Source organism: Temnothorax curvispinosus, unplaced genomic scaffold (genome assembly GCF_003070985.1).
Source record: "Temnothorax curvispinosus isolate PA1 unplaced genomic scaffold, ASM307098v1 QBEX01008167.1, whole genome shotgun sequence".
Classification (NCBI taxonomy): Eukaryota; Metazoa; Arthropoda; class Insecta; order Hymenoptera; family Formicidae; genus Temnothorax; species Temnothorax curvispinosus.
Window position 1 is genome coordinate 19,261 of NW_020217947.1, and position 14,755 is coordinate 34,015.

The window sequence follows — 14,755 nt, forward strand, 5'->3', positions numbered from 1 at the left end:
ATAATTTTTTTGAAATTTGTAGAATGTCGTGCTAACTTCACAGATCCCACTATACACTATATACTATACTATACTATATACTAATTTAATGTGTCGGTTGGAGTTGAATATAGTACTCGTCGTTTAAGGAGGTATTTGCTGAAAAGTGCTTGAAAATAGGCAATTTTTTCCTCATAAATAATAAAACCTATAAACTTGTAGTTTTTGTATATGTATTTGTTACTATTTTATTGTTTTATGTAAAAATAACTAATATTTAAGAAAATGTAAGGTGTAATAACGACTTTGATCTTACATCAATCACTCAGTGAAACATTAAGGTATTCCTTTCACGGAGGAGCGTATTTTGTAGGCGCTTAAGCAGGGCCTCAGCAAACTCTTGTATATTGCATTAAACTTATATAAAATCAGGTTATAATTGATTATTATGTTTAATTATAAGAAAAAAGTGAAAATATTATGTGTATCTAGAAATTTTTCATTTTTCGGTAAATTTTACTGTCAGAACAATATGGCAACGCTGCGCTTTTTAGGGCGCCGATTGTAAAATGTGAAGTTGATAACAAAACTGTCAATGTAAGTGTCAATTTCATTAATCAAAGAATATTGTGGCATTTTCTTTTTATCAAAGAGAGATTTTATAATAATAATGAGTGATAAGAAACATAAAGTGAAGAGTAATGTGGGCAAAAATAAGGGACAATTTGTAAAAATAAAAGTTGATAATAAACAAATAAACCGTATGTGATGAACTGAAGTGTGACATGAGCGCACAGCTTGCAGCGTTGCCAAATAATTTCTTGAAAGTTGCCATTAAAAATATTCATCTATAAACCACATTTTAAGTCAACTTTTAACATAAATATTTTGTTTAAATATTCGGTGACTGTATTTTTATCGACACTATCGGAAGTATAGAGTTTAGCGAATATGTAGCGCAGTTAATATTTAATATCTTAAAATATTTGATAAACAAATTATTACATTGAAATGTAGAAAATAGACTTTTTCGATAACGTCACATAAAATATCGAATTTTCAAAGTCATAATTCATCTTTATATGTTCGGTAATGTTTAATTTTTTTCTGCCGTAAAGATATGCATTTTAACTCTCGTACCAAAAAATTAGTTAATTCTTAAGACTTTAGTGTCATGAAAGGAATACCTTAAAGGAGGAGATATTAAAGATTGATATCTTTTTTTCTTGTATTTTAATACTTAATATACTTTCAAAAATTCCTTCTGCTTTTTAGCTATCTTTGCATACAGTAAAGTGTCATGTAACGCAGGAAAATTAAGAGTGATACAAAAGCAAGTTTTTTATGTGTAAAATCTTTTACGTCTACAATTCTTGAATAATTCAATATTATATTCTTACGCATGCCTACCTTAATTTTTCACAAAAACGACTACTTAATTGGGCTACACGTACATATAATTAGAAGGAATTTTTTAATAATTTGTTTACATCTAGAGATAAGGTCTCTTAAAAAATTTCAATTAAATTGGTGTCACGATATCGTCGCTGTTTCAGGTATATTAGAGATTTAGTCGCGAAACACACTACTCAAGATGACGGAGTATTGGCTGATATCCGCGCCGGGTGACAAAACCTGTCAGCAGACATGGGAGACTATGAACAATTTAACATCCAAACAACATTCTCTGTCGGTGAACTATAAATTTCATATTCCGGATCTGAAGGTCGGAACGCTGGACCAGCTAGTCGGTTTGTCGGACGACCTGGGCAAGCTTGACACATATGTAGAACAAGTAACGCGTAAAGTGGCGACGTATCTGGGCGAGGTTCTGGAGGACCAGAGGGACAAGCTGCACGAGAACTTGATGGCCAACAACAGTAAGTAGAGGAGACACCTGTTGCCTTGTTATCTCTTGGGCCTTTACATTCTTTCAACAATATTATCCACGTGATGGAGGATCAAGTTGTTTATCTAAATCAAGGGTCCAAACCGTTATCCGCGTTTATCTATTCAATCAATTTTATCTTTATTTTGAATGTTAAGGAACACTTGATCTAATTAATAATGTGTAAAAGACTGCGGTTTATTATAATTCTGTTTATCATAATTCTATTTAAATATTGCGAGGTGTTAAACTTTTATTCTGGTAGTTGAAACTCGCGTTTTCTACTTTGGTAGAGAACAGAGAACAGATACATTATTATTAGAGTTATAGACTAGAAGATGCGAATCTATAGAATATTACAATCCACATTGTTCAACATCGCTTGGATAAGTGTGCATTGTACATGGTGTCTATATGATTCGATCAAAAGGACTAGTTGTAGAAATAACTTTACGCGTTTATTGTCGGTAAAAAATATTTTGGACCCTTGCGAACAGGTATCGATCGTATTGTCTATGCATCATTTTCTTATAACGCTCTAACTTAGGGTAATATACATTTTGTTGATTAATTAACGCACCAATGAAACTGTACACAACACGAAACATGCACACTATTTCGAGTTACCTTTTTTGTCAATGATCCTCGATATCTATCAGTTATGATTAACCCAGATTTTATCTTGATTTGTTGGAGACAATAAGTTCAATTTTAGAGAAGTATAATCTCCCCGTTTCTCCCCACGATACCCCATATTGTAGTTCGATAGAATGAGATTGTAACGATTTTGTCTGTATACACAAATAGTACGTACGAAACGTATGATATGTTGCATAATATTAGAACATTTCTGCATGTTTCAATAGTTTAATTAGGTGGATACAGACAAAGTTCCCTTGTAGTATATATGTATTAACATCTATGTATATGATGCATATCATTTGAAAATAACTTTTATTCACAAACCTTTTTTTCTATTATTTGTTATGATATCAAATAATTATGCTAGACTTTTTTAGTGAATATTTTAATATACTTTAATATATTTATATAATTAGTACATTATTAATTAATTAATTATCTACGAATGATATGCTTCATATATAATACCTAGTTGTACCTAGTTAATATATTCGTAGAATGCTTATTTATGTGTTTAGTTGTTTCCGTTTATTATCTATTACAGACTTATTTCTAAATTTGTGATGTCGCTTGGCTTACTTTTGTTTAACTTCGACCACATTAACCCTGTTTTCCCACCCTTCTTATTATTTTATTAATAATTGCTCGTACATATGCACTACGCAAGAATCTATATTAAGGTGTAAAGGAGGAAAAAGATGCTTCTCGAGAGACACGAATACCATAACATAATATGTAAAGGACAAACGAAACAAAAGTATATGGACAGATCTGGAATTACGGACCACACGCGTGTCGGATAAAATCTTCCGCAGGACGCGAGAAATTGCTTGGGTTACTGTGGTCACCAAGCTCTGATTATACACTATAAAATTTCATTTTCCTTGGTTCTCTTATCATCAATCCTCCTTTTATAATTTATATTACTATCTGTTTGCGATGCACCGTATGATTTTGAGTCGCAATGACTCTTATTTCTTTACTTTCCAGTATATATATTTCGTCAATACTTATTACTTATTATATTCTCTCGAATATTCTTTTTGTTGCTTAGTTTTTCTACTTTGTTATTGTTTTCGCAATATATTGGAGTATTTAACGTTTAATAAGCTGTAATTAATATGATAAATTTATATTTTATAAATCATAATTTATATATTTTAGATTCTTCTTTTTGAATACGTTCAAATTAATATGTAGAAATAAAAATTACAGCTGTTCAAAGAACAGAAAAAGTTTTTAATCATATACATTGAATACAGAATAGTGCAAACATTCTTACAAATATCGGTCGTCCAAATTTTAAATACTATAGAAATATTCAAAGCGTTAGACAGTACATTAAATTGAACGTTGTATTGTTTGCTCTTTTTAAAAAAATTTTGCTACTTTTTGTATCGGACTGTGTTTATATACATATTTTGGAACATTTGCATCCATTTAACTAATCGATATTACCACTGAAAAAACGACATTAAATTTGAACTTAGTCACTCTGGTTGATAAAAGTAAGATGATCCGCGCTAAATACTCCTTATTTTCTTCTCCTGAGTTGTTTTTCATTCAGTTTCGTCAGCATTGTCGTTAGGCGTTTGCGTAGGAGACAATAATAGTTGAGCAAGACAATAAGAAAGATCGCGCGGAGATTGGGACTGGGCTGTAATGGATAGGTCAAACATCAATGGAGGGGGAGAGCTCGAGCCCCGAAGGGGCTCCGGACACCCCGCCAAACACCCCTGTTACACCATCACACAAGACTACGATGGAGCATCACAGACAGTGGAGGGAATTGGAGAAGTCCGAACCAGAGCCGGCCACCTGTTTAGGTCAGCATCATCACCAACGTCATCATTTCCACGACCATCAGCATCATCACCATCACCAACATCATCATAGTTCCCATAAACATCACCACAACGATCATTCCTCCGCGTTCGAAAAGAAGCTGTCGTACGATCTTCAGGGCATCTGTGATGTCAAAGCTCAGCCCAACAACTATGTCTCGTCGATATACTCATGCTACCATGCCCATTGGTGCGTTGCTTCTGTACCTTCGACGCCACGCTCCAGTCCCACTCCCGCGAGTCCAACCCTCTCCTCCCTCTCATCGAACTGTAGCAGCGAAGGAGAGCTTGGGTGGCAGCAGCCGTTACGTCCGCGGACCACCACTGAGAAAGATCCAGATCGATCTGCCCGCAAATCGGTTGGAGATGATGATGACGACGACGATGACGATGCGGACCAAAACAGCGACCAAGACCAAGATCAAGACCATAGTGGCAATTTGCCGAATCCAGGTACCCTGCCACTGCCGGTCGATGTGAGACCGTCATTCCTCCTTCCTTTTGTCTCCCTCCTCTTGATACATTGCTGCAAAGCTTTGTTCGTCCCGTGCACTACGTGTCTCAGTGGTTAGCGACTGAATCATTATCGTGTTTTCTTGGGAAGTAATATAACGCAGGAAAATTAAAAAAACAGAGAGATTGTCAGAATTCTTGAGTAGAGATACTTGTTAATTTACAGGAGGGTAAAAACACATTTGAAAAAGTTTGAAAATAAAGAAGAAAAGATGTAAAGAAACGATTTATTATAGTTCTAAACTTTATCACATTGTAAAGTATAATGTAGGTATACTTACACTCTAGTGTTCTATTTCTTTAAACGTTACAGCTTTGCATTATATATATTGCATTATATATATAATGCAATAATAATTTTGACTACAATATTATTGTAAAACTTTTGTCAAAATATGTGTAAAATTATTTTAATAAGCTCATTTTAAGGAGGTTCTACAGATACTCTCTAGTCAGTTGAGAGATGAAGAGAAAATCTTCAAATTCATCGGTTCTAAGTATTCATAAAATATTTTCGTGAATTTTGATGACGTTAGAGCTTATATCATACCCATATTAGTCGAAGCGAGGAATAATTAAAAATATCGTGTAAGTGCTCCTTTGACTCTGGCGGCTTATAATGGAAGAAAATGTGGTAACGTCGCGAACTTGACAGTTCTGCTCATATGACCACGGTTATTTCACAATTTCACATAATTCTAGAGCGAGTATTCTCCGTAAGCGCTCGTAAACGTTAGGTGCTTAAGTTTGAGGTGCTGTCATACTGTGGTGCTGTACTGGCTGTACACTTTTCGCGCGGGTGCAGTCGCTGCGACATTGCCAAATCTCCCTTGTTATTCGAAGCACGCTACGTGAACTGTGATATGGCCTGTTTCAATAGCCAATATCACAAAATTTTACGCGATAACCCTTGTTTTTCTCGATATTTCTGAAAAGCTTAGATTAAGATCTATAAGAGCTCCGTTTTTTGAGCTTTGGTGGGTCGCTTTTATATAATTAATATCTCGTTTCCTGTCTCCAAGAGCCCCTCTGCCATATGTAGTTTATGTTAAAAACTGTGATTTCAAAATTCATTTTTGCAAATTTTTACACGGTAAACCGATGCTAAAATTTTTCGAGCACTTTTCTTGCATCTCAATTTACACGTCCATAAAGTTTTTTCCAATTTTTAGATACATCCATTATCTGTAGAACCTCCTTAATAAGGAAGAATTATTTATTGTTAATTTACTTTCTCTTTGTATTATTGTAGAACAATTATTGTTTTAAACATTATTATTAAACATAATAAATCTTAATTATATAAATAACAGAATAAGAAAAACATAATTTTTTAATAGTTAGGAAACAACAAGAAATATATGACAATCTCTCTTCTAAGAAAATTGATATATTTAAATTGAAATTAATACATCCTTTTCGAAATTGTAATTAAAGACGTTTTCCGATTGTATTCATTTAATGATTAATAAATCGGAAGCTGTTAAAGGGAAAATTCATCATTCCGTAGCACATCCCGATTATGATGAGTGTGTATATCTTTTTTTCACAATTGATTTTTTTCAAGAAATTTCGCTGATGTGTTTTTGGCTCGTTTGTCTTCTGTCCTTTATACTAATTATGTATAGTTATGTTGCAATTTTATACAACTGTTATACGCGCGAACGTAAATAGCTCAATATCCTATTTTGTGGTGAATCGCGATTTGCATATTATATATATCTAGTTATCTGATTATTCACCAGACAATTCAGCTTCTCCTAATTTTGCTCTTTTTTTTTGTAGCTTTCGTGTATCACTTCTGCTCTTATTTATTAGTTATTGCAACTTTTTGTTACTAATATATATTGTATATATATTTTGTTAGCATTTATGTTTGATATCATTTATGTATATATGCAGGATATAACTGAAATGGATCTGGGAAAGCAAATGGCACAAAAAGGATAAAAGACGAGAAAAATGTAACACTCGACACTTACAATTAAATGTACCTAGAAATCTTTTACACACTTTTACCCCGCTCTAATTATTTGATCCCGAATTATATTTCTGTTCTCCTAATATTGATCTTTAATTCTCATTTTAATAATTACTATAATTTCAGTAAAAAAATCACATTTTATAAGCACAGACGATAATACATATACAAAACAATGATATTGTAGATAGTAGCACAGATCAGCACATTCAGCACAAATAGCATTAGTAGAAATTAACAAATATTTAATCGATTGGTACGTGAGTTTATGGCTAATACTACTTTGCATGATTATTGGAATAGAATTTAATAAGAAACAAATGCGCTTCACAGTTCTCGTATGTAATTTATATTGTCTAATAGCTCTTATATAGTATAAGAGCTATTAGAAACCATATATATCCGTATGAAAAAATGGAATAATGTACTATTATCTTTTTATGCATTATTTAATTCACCTATCACGCTTCTTTATTTTGGCTACTTCGCTTATTTTATTATATTGCATTATTGCACATTGATTTGTGATGGCTAAAGAGCGTGTTAGTAATAAAAGTCTACATATATACCTGTGAGGAAACGTGCAGAAAAAGGTATATTAGTAGGTATATGTTATCGTTAAAAGATTTAAGTAATGTAGATTTTCGAAAAGATTCGTGACTTAGATATTATCATGTTTAACATCTTTTTTTCTCAAATGTACGTGAGCATCTTTTTCTTTTTAATACAAAAGCATATATACGCGTTATTCCAAAATTTATTTGTATTCATTGAGCATGTATATAAAACAGAAACATTCTATTCACGAATATATAAGAAAATAATGCAGATAATTGCGAAAGTGAATAAAAAATATAATTAATATTTTCTGTAATATTAATAAGAGCATACAGGTACATATGCATGCGTAACAAGGGTTTGTTTTGTCTGACTAGATTAAGGCTCCTGGATGGTCAGCCGAGAACTCTGCGTTGACGGTGGCGCCGCCACTCTCTCCTCTCACTCTCTCCAATGGAGAATTCTGTCTTGTGACATGTTGACAACCTATTTTGTCGTCCTTGCTATTTCTTTATTACTCGCTCTGTGCTTGTGCTCTAACGTTTAACGTATTCGTGAAAATCGTAAAATTGACCGAAAAGTAAGATTTGCATGCGGAAGTAACGTTTTCACCTCCTTTCGATAGTCGTTAAACGGCTGTTTTTCCCGTATGTTTAGGCTTTGTTTTATGGCTGTTTGTTTATTGTCGAGGGAAAAGGGTAGTTTTCGGTCAATTTCGGAAGTGTTCTGAAACGATCTATAGTGATGTTTTATTGAAATGTCTCTTTATTTGAAAATGGTACGGACGACAAAATTGGGTGTTTTCCTCGCCTCAATAGTGAGAATTCAATATGGCCGCGGTGACCATCCAGGAGCCTTAATGTACAATTTTTTGTATCATATATAATTACAATGTATTTATAAGATATATAGCGATATAAATGCAAAAGATAATACAGTTTCTCAAGACATTGCTAAGATCTGCATGTACAAATATGTACAAATATAAAAGTTATATGTAGATTACAAAAGCATTATACATATATATATATATATATATATATATATATATATATATATATATATATGTATATATATATATATATATATATATATTAATTAAAAGTCTTTTAAATAAAGTTTTTTATTATATTTCTGAGTTATAAATATTGTGTACAGAATTTTACATAAATAATACTAAATAACTGTGTTGTGTTTTTGTAAAAAAGTAATTATATATTTCTTATATATATATTGTATATTTTCTTATTTTTTCTTATATATAAATAAATATAAAGTTTGTTTATGGATTTGTTTATTATGGGTTGCATGATATACTCTGTGTATGTCCTGCTTTTTTTTTGTAATGACGAATAAGCAGCATTGTAAAATCAAGAAATTGCTTGTGTGTGGAAATCATTTTTTTTTTATCTCACCATTTTGAATATTATTCTTTTAATAACATTACTTCAGATAACGTGTAGATTTATTATAACAAAAAAGATACATGTACAAGCATTTATATATGCAGAGCTTGAGAAGTATATCAATATTGAATCTGTTAAAAATTTTACATTTACTGCACTTGTAGAGGTTCGCTACATTCTCTATTGATTATGTGTTAAAGAATATGTAAATATGTTCTAAAGCTCTGTTTACAAACTTGTTCATCAAGATTATTTATTGTCTAAAACAATTGGATTAATATTTAAAATTCACTAGGTGATCTGCCATCATATATAACTCGATTCCAGTGGGACATGGCTAAATACCCCATCAAACAATCTCTGAGAAACATCGCAGATATTATTAGTAAACAAGTGGGACAGATCGATGCTGATCTAAAAACTAAATCCACAATATATAACAATTTGAAAGGCAGCTTACAAAATTTGGAAAAGAAACAGACGTAAGTTTGATTTGTTTTTAAATTGAATACAATCGACCATTATGTAAATGTCACTATGTAATATTTAATCTGTGACAGGGGAAGTTTATTAACACGAAATTTAGCAGACTTAGTGAAAAAGGAACACTTTATTCTGGATAGCGAATATTTAACTACTTTGCTTGTAATTGTACCGAGGTGAGTGAACACACTTACAGCTTTTTTTTTTGCCATACTATACTAAAGTCATGTAAAAATTATCATATTGTTGAGTTATATGAGGAATTAGCATTTATGTGTATCTTATATTTTCAGATCCAGTTTCCAGGAATGGTACGGTTGTTATGAAAAACTGACAGATATGATTGTACCGCGTAGTACACAGCTCATTACTCAGGATTCAGAATACGGATTATTTACAGTCACTTTATTTAAGAAAGTAATGGACGAGTTTAAATTGCATGCTCGTGAAAAGAAGTTTATTGTACGAGATTTTACATATAATGAAGAAGAATTAGCAGCAGGTTTGTTATAAGGAGATCTTTTATGATTTGTATGGAACAACATTGCATGCAATAACATAATAATTTAAAAATAAATATAAGTCACATATTAGACATTTCTAGAGATTAATACGTTTCTAGAGATATATACGTTTTGCAAAGAATAAAATTTATTCTAATTACATTTTATTACAGGAAAGAATGAAATTACAAAGTTGGTAACTGACAAAAAGAAGCAATTCGGACCGCTTGTCCGTTGGTTAAAAGTGAATTTCAGTGAATGTTTTTGCGCTTGGATTCATGTTAAAGCTTTGCGCGTATTTGTTGAATCTGTTCTTAGGTACTACTGTACATTAATGTGTTTCATTGAAACAAATACTATAGGATAATAACATTATAATATAAATGATTTGTAGATATGGCTTACCTGTCAATTTCCAAGCAATATTACTGCACCCGCATAAGAAATGCGCAAGGAGATTACGTGACGCTCTAAATCAGCTTTATGCTCATTTAGATTCATCCGCTACCGGTACAACGGCGCTACATAATCAAGATGTAAGTAAAGCTATATAAGATGGTTATTGTTTTATATTATTGAAATCAACATTTAATCACAGTTTCGAAACTTTATTAAATTCTTATTCTTGTAAATAAATATTACTTTAGAATCGAATTTTAATATCTGTTATATAATATGAAATATATACAAACAAAATGTATATATTTTTTTCCTGAATGGAGCACATTTATATTTATGTGATGACATTTTAATTTTACACAGAGCGTGGATATACCAGGATTAGGTTTTGGCCAAAGTGATTATTTCCCGTATGTCTATTACAAGATCAACGTGGATATGGTTGATAATAAGGTCTAATCAGTCTGCTTTTTTCCTCCCGAATGTCGCACTTCCTTTTATATATCCGGATATAATTCTATTACATTAGGAATCTGGCGGCGGATGCGTACAAGTCTCTTACTTGTATCAATATATAAAAAGAACACTGCATTTCCAGAAAAGTTCTTTCAATTTTTCCTTAGTTATGTTTATAATTATAAATCATAATTCACTATAATCGGAGAACAGTGTCACTTAACTTTTTTCGGAAATAATTATTTTTCTAAACCAATAAAATTGGAATAATGTATAAACTGTAATATTATACTCGGAACTGTGCATAATAGTTTGTGCATTCCCTTATACATATTTCTCTTAAGTATTAAGCATAAAACAAGTGAAATTATAGACGATAATAAAGATTATAAATTCTCAGGCAATTACCATTGATCACATGCTTTCGATTTGTAGTTGTGGCATCAAGTATCTCTGTGACAGCAATTTATTTTGATTCTTTGTTACTTCTCGATACTTGGAAACAGCGCGACATATTTTACACGCTAATGCGACATAAAAATGCATACCGTTTCTAAGTAGAATTGCCACAATATGATTAATTATGTACCCGTTAATCTGTTGTTAATCTCTGTCCATACAGAGTTAAAGTGCTGATCTTTTCATTAATGTGTAAGAGATCAAGACTTGTGAAAAAAAAATATATATATGCACCTTGTTACATCTTATAAAGAATATTCACACTGTGTCATGTGAATATTTAACAAAAAATGTGAATTGTTAACCACAGTACAGAAAAAATGGAATATCTTATTGTTGAATACTAAGACGAGAGTTTTATGTCATGTATTCTTATAGTATTTTATTGTTTTAAATTTAAACAAATTTATGGACTATAAAAGTAAGTTTCACACGCGCGTAATATGTGCAGTTTACATTATGTATTGTCTGTATGGAAAAGTCGTATTATCATGAGTCTAAAAATTTTAATATATTATGAACCATTTTTAATAATTGAAACATATACTATATTGAAACATATTATAATCATTGTTTAGCGTCTAAATATTTTATTAGATTGAAGGTATCTTATGCTAACAGCGAATTTATCGAAAAGATAATTAATAAAAACGTTTTAAAAATTTTTTTTATTTCGTAAAACTCGACTCCCAATAGATGGAGAAAACAATAATATCGATTTTTTTTATATTATTAAGCATAAATTCATATTTCTGATTATTCAAATATGTAGACTTGTAGACTATATTTTTTTATCAATTGTTTCATTTGTAAATTAAATTTAGCTATTTTTGAGTTGGCACCGTTACAAACTGCACAATATATAAGTCTCTTTGGTGAATATATAATATATATATATATATATATATATATATATATACCAATTATATAAATATATACCATAAAAATGTATTTTCTGAAGAAATTTCATGTTCAAACAAGTTTAGTTTCTCACACTGATTATAATGTAAATTGCTTGTACATAAGAAAAATCCATGTATAGCGTTCATGGTTTCATATTATTATATTTTGAGTTGCAAGATCATTGTAAAATGCAGACCAATGTACAATGTTTTAATCAAGCGAAATCATACCAGCGGAAATCGATGACAATACTGATTAAATGTTGTCTGCTCCTTAAGCCTACACAAAGAAGCAAGATGTGGCATGTAATAAAAAAGAAAGGATACATATACATATTGGCAGTTAAATTATGTAGATACGTTTAAAGAAATGATTATACATTGCAGTCAATTGACTTTTGCGAATTGTATAGGTAAATATAATTGTAGATAATAAATATTTAAGTTTAATTGTCAATATCTTTTGTTTATACGTTCATTACTAGATCCTTGAATATAGTGGAATACCAATCCAATTCCTTTTCTCACTCCTGATTTCTTGCGATTGTGATGTACATACACGTGTGTAATTGGATTAAACAGAGCTGCGACTCTGTGCTTGAATTATCAATGTAATAAAATTATAATGCAACAAGATAATATTTCGATAAAACGTTTTAGAGGAGGGGGAGAAGGTAAGATGCAAAACAGTGTATATAACGCAATTTTATGTAATAATTTAACACAAGCTCTTATTTGTGATTATGTCGTAAAATGTCATCATAAAATAAATTGATTCTTCGTATAATAGCTTCTGTACAAAAATTTCCGCCCGTGGAATGTATAGAACTCTTCAATAAACTCTTATATATCTTACACAGCTTTGATAATATTATGTATTTATGATTATGTATATGTATGTATATATAGGCGTTTTTTTCATTCTGCTTTGCAAGTAGAAGCTTTATTTCTTTGCAGTCACATTGCTGCTCTCAATTAAGTCCTGAAAATTATTTCTGTTTGTTAGCATGTATTTAGAAAAATATATGTCTTCAGTATTATGTATAATATTATAGGTATACAAATGATATACAATAATAAACATTACGTTCAATTTAAGAATATCCTGCTCCCAATCTCCACAGCCAATAATCTTCACTGCCTCCAGTAACACATTCGTTATTTTATCAACATTTTGCCTGAACACAACTAATACGTCGGCTGCATGAACATTGTCCTCGCTTTCTTTCCAGCAATCATAATCAGTCGCCATTGCTACAGCTGCGTATAAAAGACCGGCTTCTTTTGCTAGAAATACCTGATTTAAAAAATGTAAACATTATATAAATAGTATTGTTAAGACGTACAAGTTTACGTATAGATTTATTATTTAGACCTCCGGGCATATAGTCATGTTGACCAAATGTCCACCCCAAAGACGCAGAGCGTTACTCTCCGCTTTGGAGGAAAAGCGCGGTCCTTCGATAGTTACTACTGTTCCACCCTTTTTTATGTTGTATCCCAATTTTTTTGCCGCTTGCAACAAGATCTCCGACGTTCGCGGATCGAACGCAGGCTCCATCGGCATGTGGCATACTCCTGTAATTTTACAGGCAACATACTTTAAAGATTGTACTTGTAAAAAGATATACATGATATACCTACCGCTGTACTTGGCAGATGTTCCGTCATAGAACGTGCCCTTTCTGGAATTAGTTTTATCTATGAAGCTATCAGGCACAACTAATTGTCCCCTGCTGATAGATTCCGTCAATGATCCACACGCAGTAGACGCCAATATGTGGGTACATCCAGCAAGCCGTAACGCTTCTATATTAGCACGATAATTAACTCCGGTAGGGCTAAATACATGCCCTGCACCATGTCTGCGTCAAGAGAGGAAAATATTTTCATTAATGATCAAGACATAAAATAAACGTTGTAAAACAGAAAAAGTAAAACGGCTTTTACATGAAAAAATTTATAGCAGAAGGATAAAGCAAAATATACAGGGTGATGATAAGAGGTAGTACCAAATTTTAGGGGTATGTAATACTCGTGAAAACAAACCGAAAAATCGTAATACAGAAAACTCAAGTCAATACGAAATAAACCTGGAATTTTTGAACATGTTTGATCTTCAATGAGAAAGTGTGCCGAATTGTGTGTCGAAATGAACGGAAGGAACATCGAACATCTACTGTAGAAAATGCTTTATAACTCACATAATAAATGGTTTTTAGAGTAATGTTTATGACTTTTCGGTTTGTTTTCACAAGTACTACATACTTCTAAAATTTGGTACCATTTTTTTCAACACTCTGTATATTAATGTGCCAGTCTAGATTGCATAATTTAAAAAGAGATGCAAAAACGAAGGGGTTTATAAGGAATTCTACCTAGCCAGTAGCACTATGTTTACTCCATCAATGCATCCATAGTATAGATCACTGGACGGATATCCGAAGTCGTTCTCTGCATTCTCGCGACTTGTTATGCTGCTACAATTGAACGTTTTGTGTAGGGTCTCACCCAGACCCGAACCACATATTAATCCCACCTAAAAAATATAAAAGTGTATAATAATAATATAATAACTTGTATGTTTATCTATATTATATCACACTTTAAGAATGAAAGAGACTGTTTTTTGTTGTATTTGTCGACTTTTCATACACAATGCATCACGAGTGCATTTAATAATAATAATAATAAAAAAAAAAATAATAATAATAATATTATTACATATATAATATCTAATAA

General features: G+C 31.5%; 2 protein-coding genes across 3 annotated transcripts; one reads left to right on the forward strand and one right to left on the reverse strand.

Annotated features, from left to right (window-relative positions):
- Window positions 1-1,509: 1,509 nt before the first annotated feature.
- LOC112457704 (V-type proton ATPase subunit C-like) lies at window positions 1,510-12,474 on the forward strand. 2 transcript variants are annotated; one of them, XM_025020891.1, is made up of 8 exons: window positions 1,510-1,859; window positions 4,180-4,806; window positions 9,107-9,293; window positions 9,372-9,470; window positions 9,588-9,796; window positions 9,971-10,115; window positions 10,192-10,333; window positions 10,560-12,474. In XM_025020891.1, exons 1-8 carry the CDS (start codon window positions 1,574-1,576, stop codon window positions 10,653-10,655), a joined length of 1,791 nt encoding a protein of 596 aa, XP_024876659.1. In that variant the 5' UTR covers window positions 1,510-1,573; the 3' UTR covers window positions 10,656-12,474. The 2 variants fall into 2 exon arrangements, with proteins under 2 accessions (XP_024876659.1, XP_024876658.1); XM_025020890.1 differs by lacking the exon at window positions 4,180-4,806 and having other exon boundaries at window positions 1,513-1,859.
- A 229-nt stretch (window positions 12,475-12,703) lies between these two features.
- On the reverse strand, window positions 12,704-14,552 carry LOC112457703 (S-methyl-5'-thioadenosine phosphorylase-like; the record flags this gene model as incomplete). Its single annotated transcript, XM_025020889.1, has 5 exons — window positions 12,704-12,995; window positions 13,101-13,310; window positions 13,389-13,591; window positions 13,658-13,878; window positions 14,392-14,552. Coding segments are annotated over 5 exons (834 nt in total), but the record flags the coding sequence as incomplete, so codon positions are not given.
- Between the last annotated feature and the right edge of the window lie 203 nt (window positions 14,553-14,755).

What these genes read in the sequence shown, in the direction of transcription:
- LOC112457704 (XM_025020891.1), top strand. Translation starts at nt 1,574, where the DNA reads ATGACGGAGTATTGGCTGATATCCGCGCCGGGTGACAAAACCTGTCAG. An exon ending in AATTTGGAAAAGAAACAGAC is followed by an intron (nt 9,294 to 9,371) that starts GTAAGTTTGATT and finishes AATCTGTGACAG; the next exon opens with GGGAAGTTTATTAACACGAA. An exon ending in TGAAGAAGAATTAGCAGCAG is followed by an intron (nt 9,797 to 9,970) that starts GTTTGTTATAAG and finishes ATTTTATTACAG; the next exon opens with GAAAGAATGAAATTACAAAG.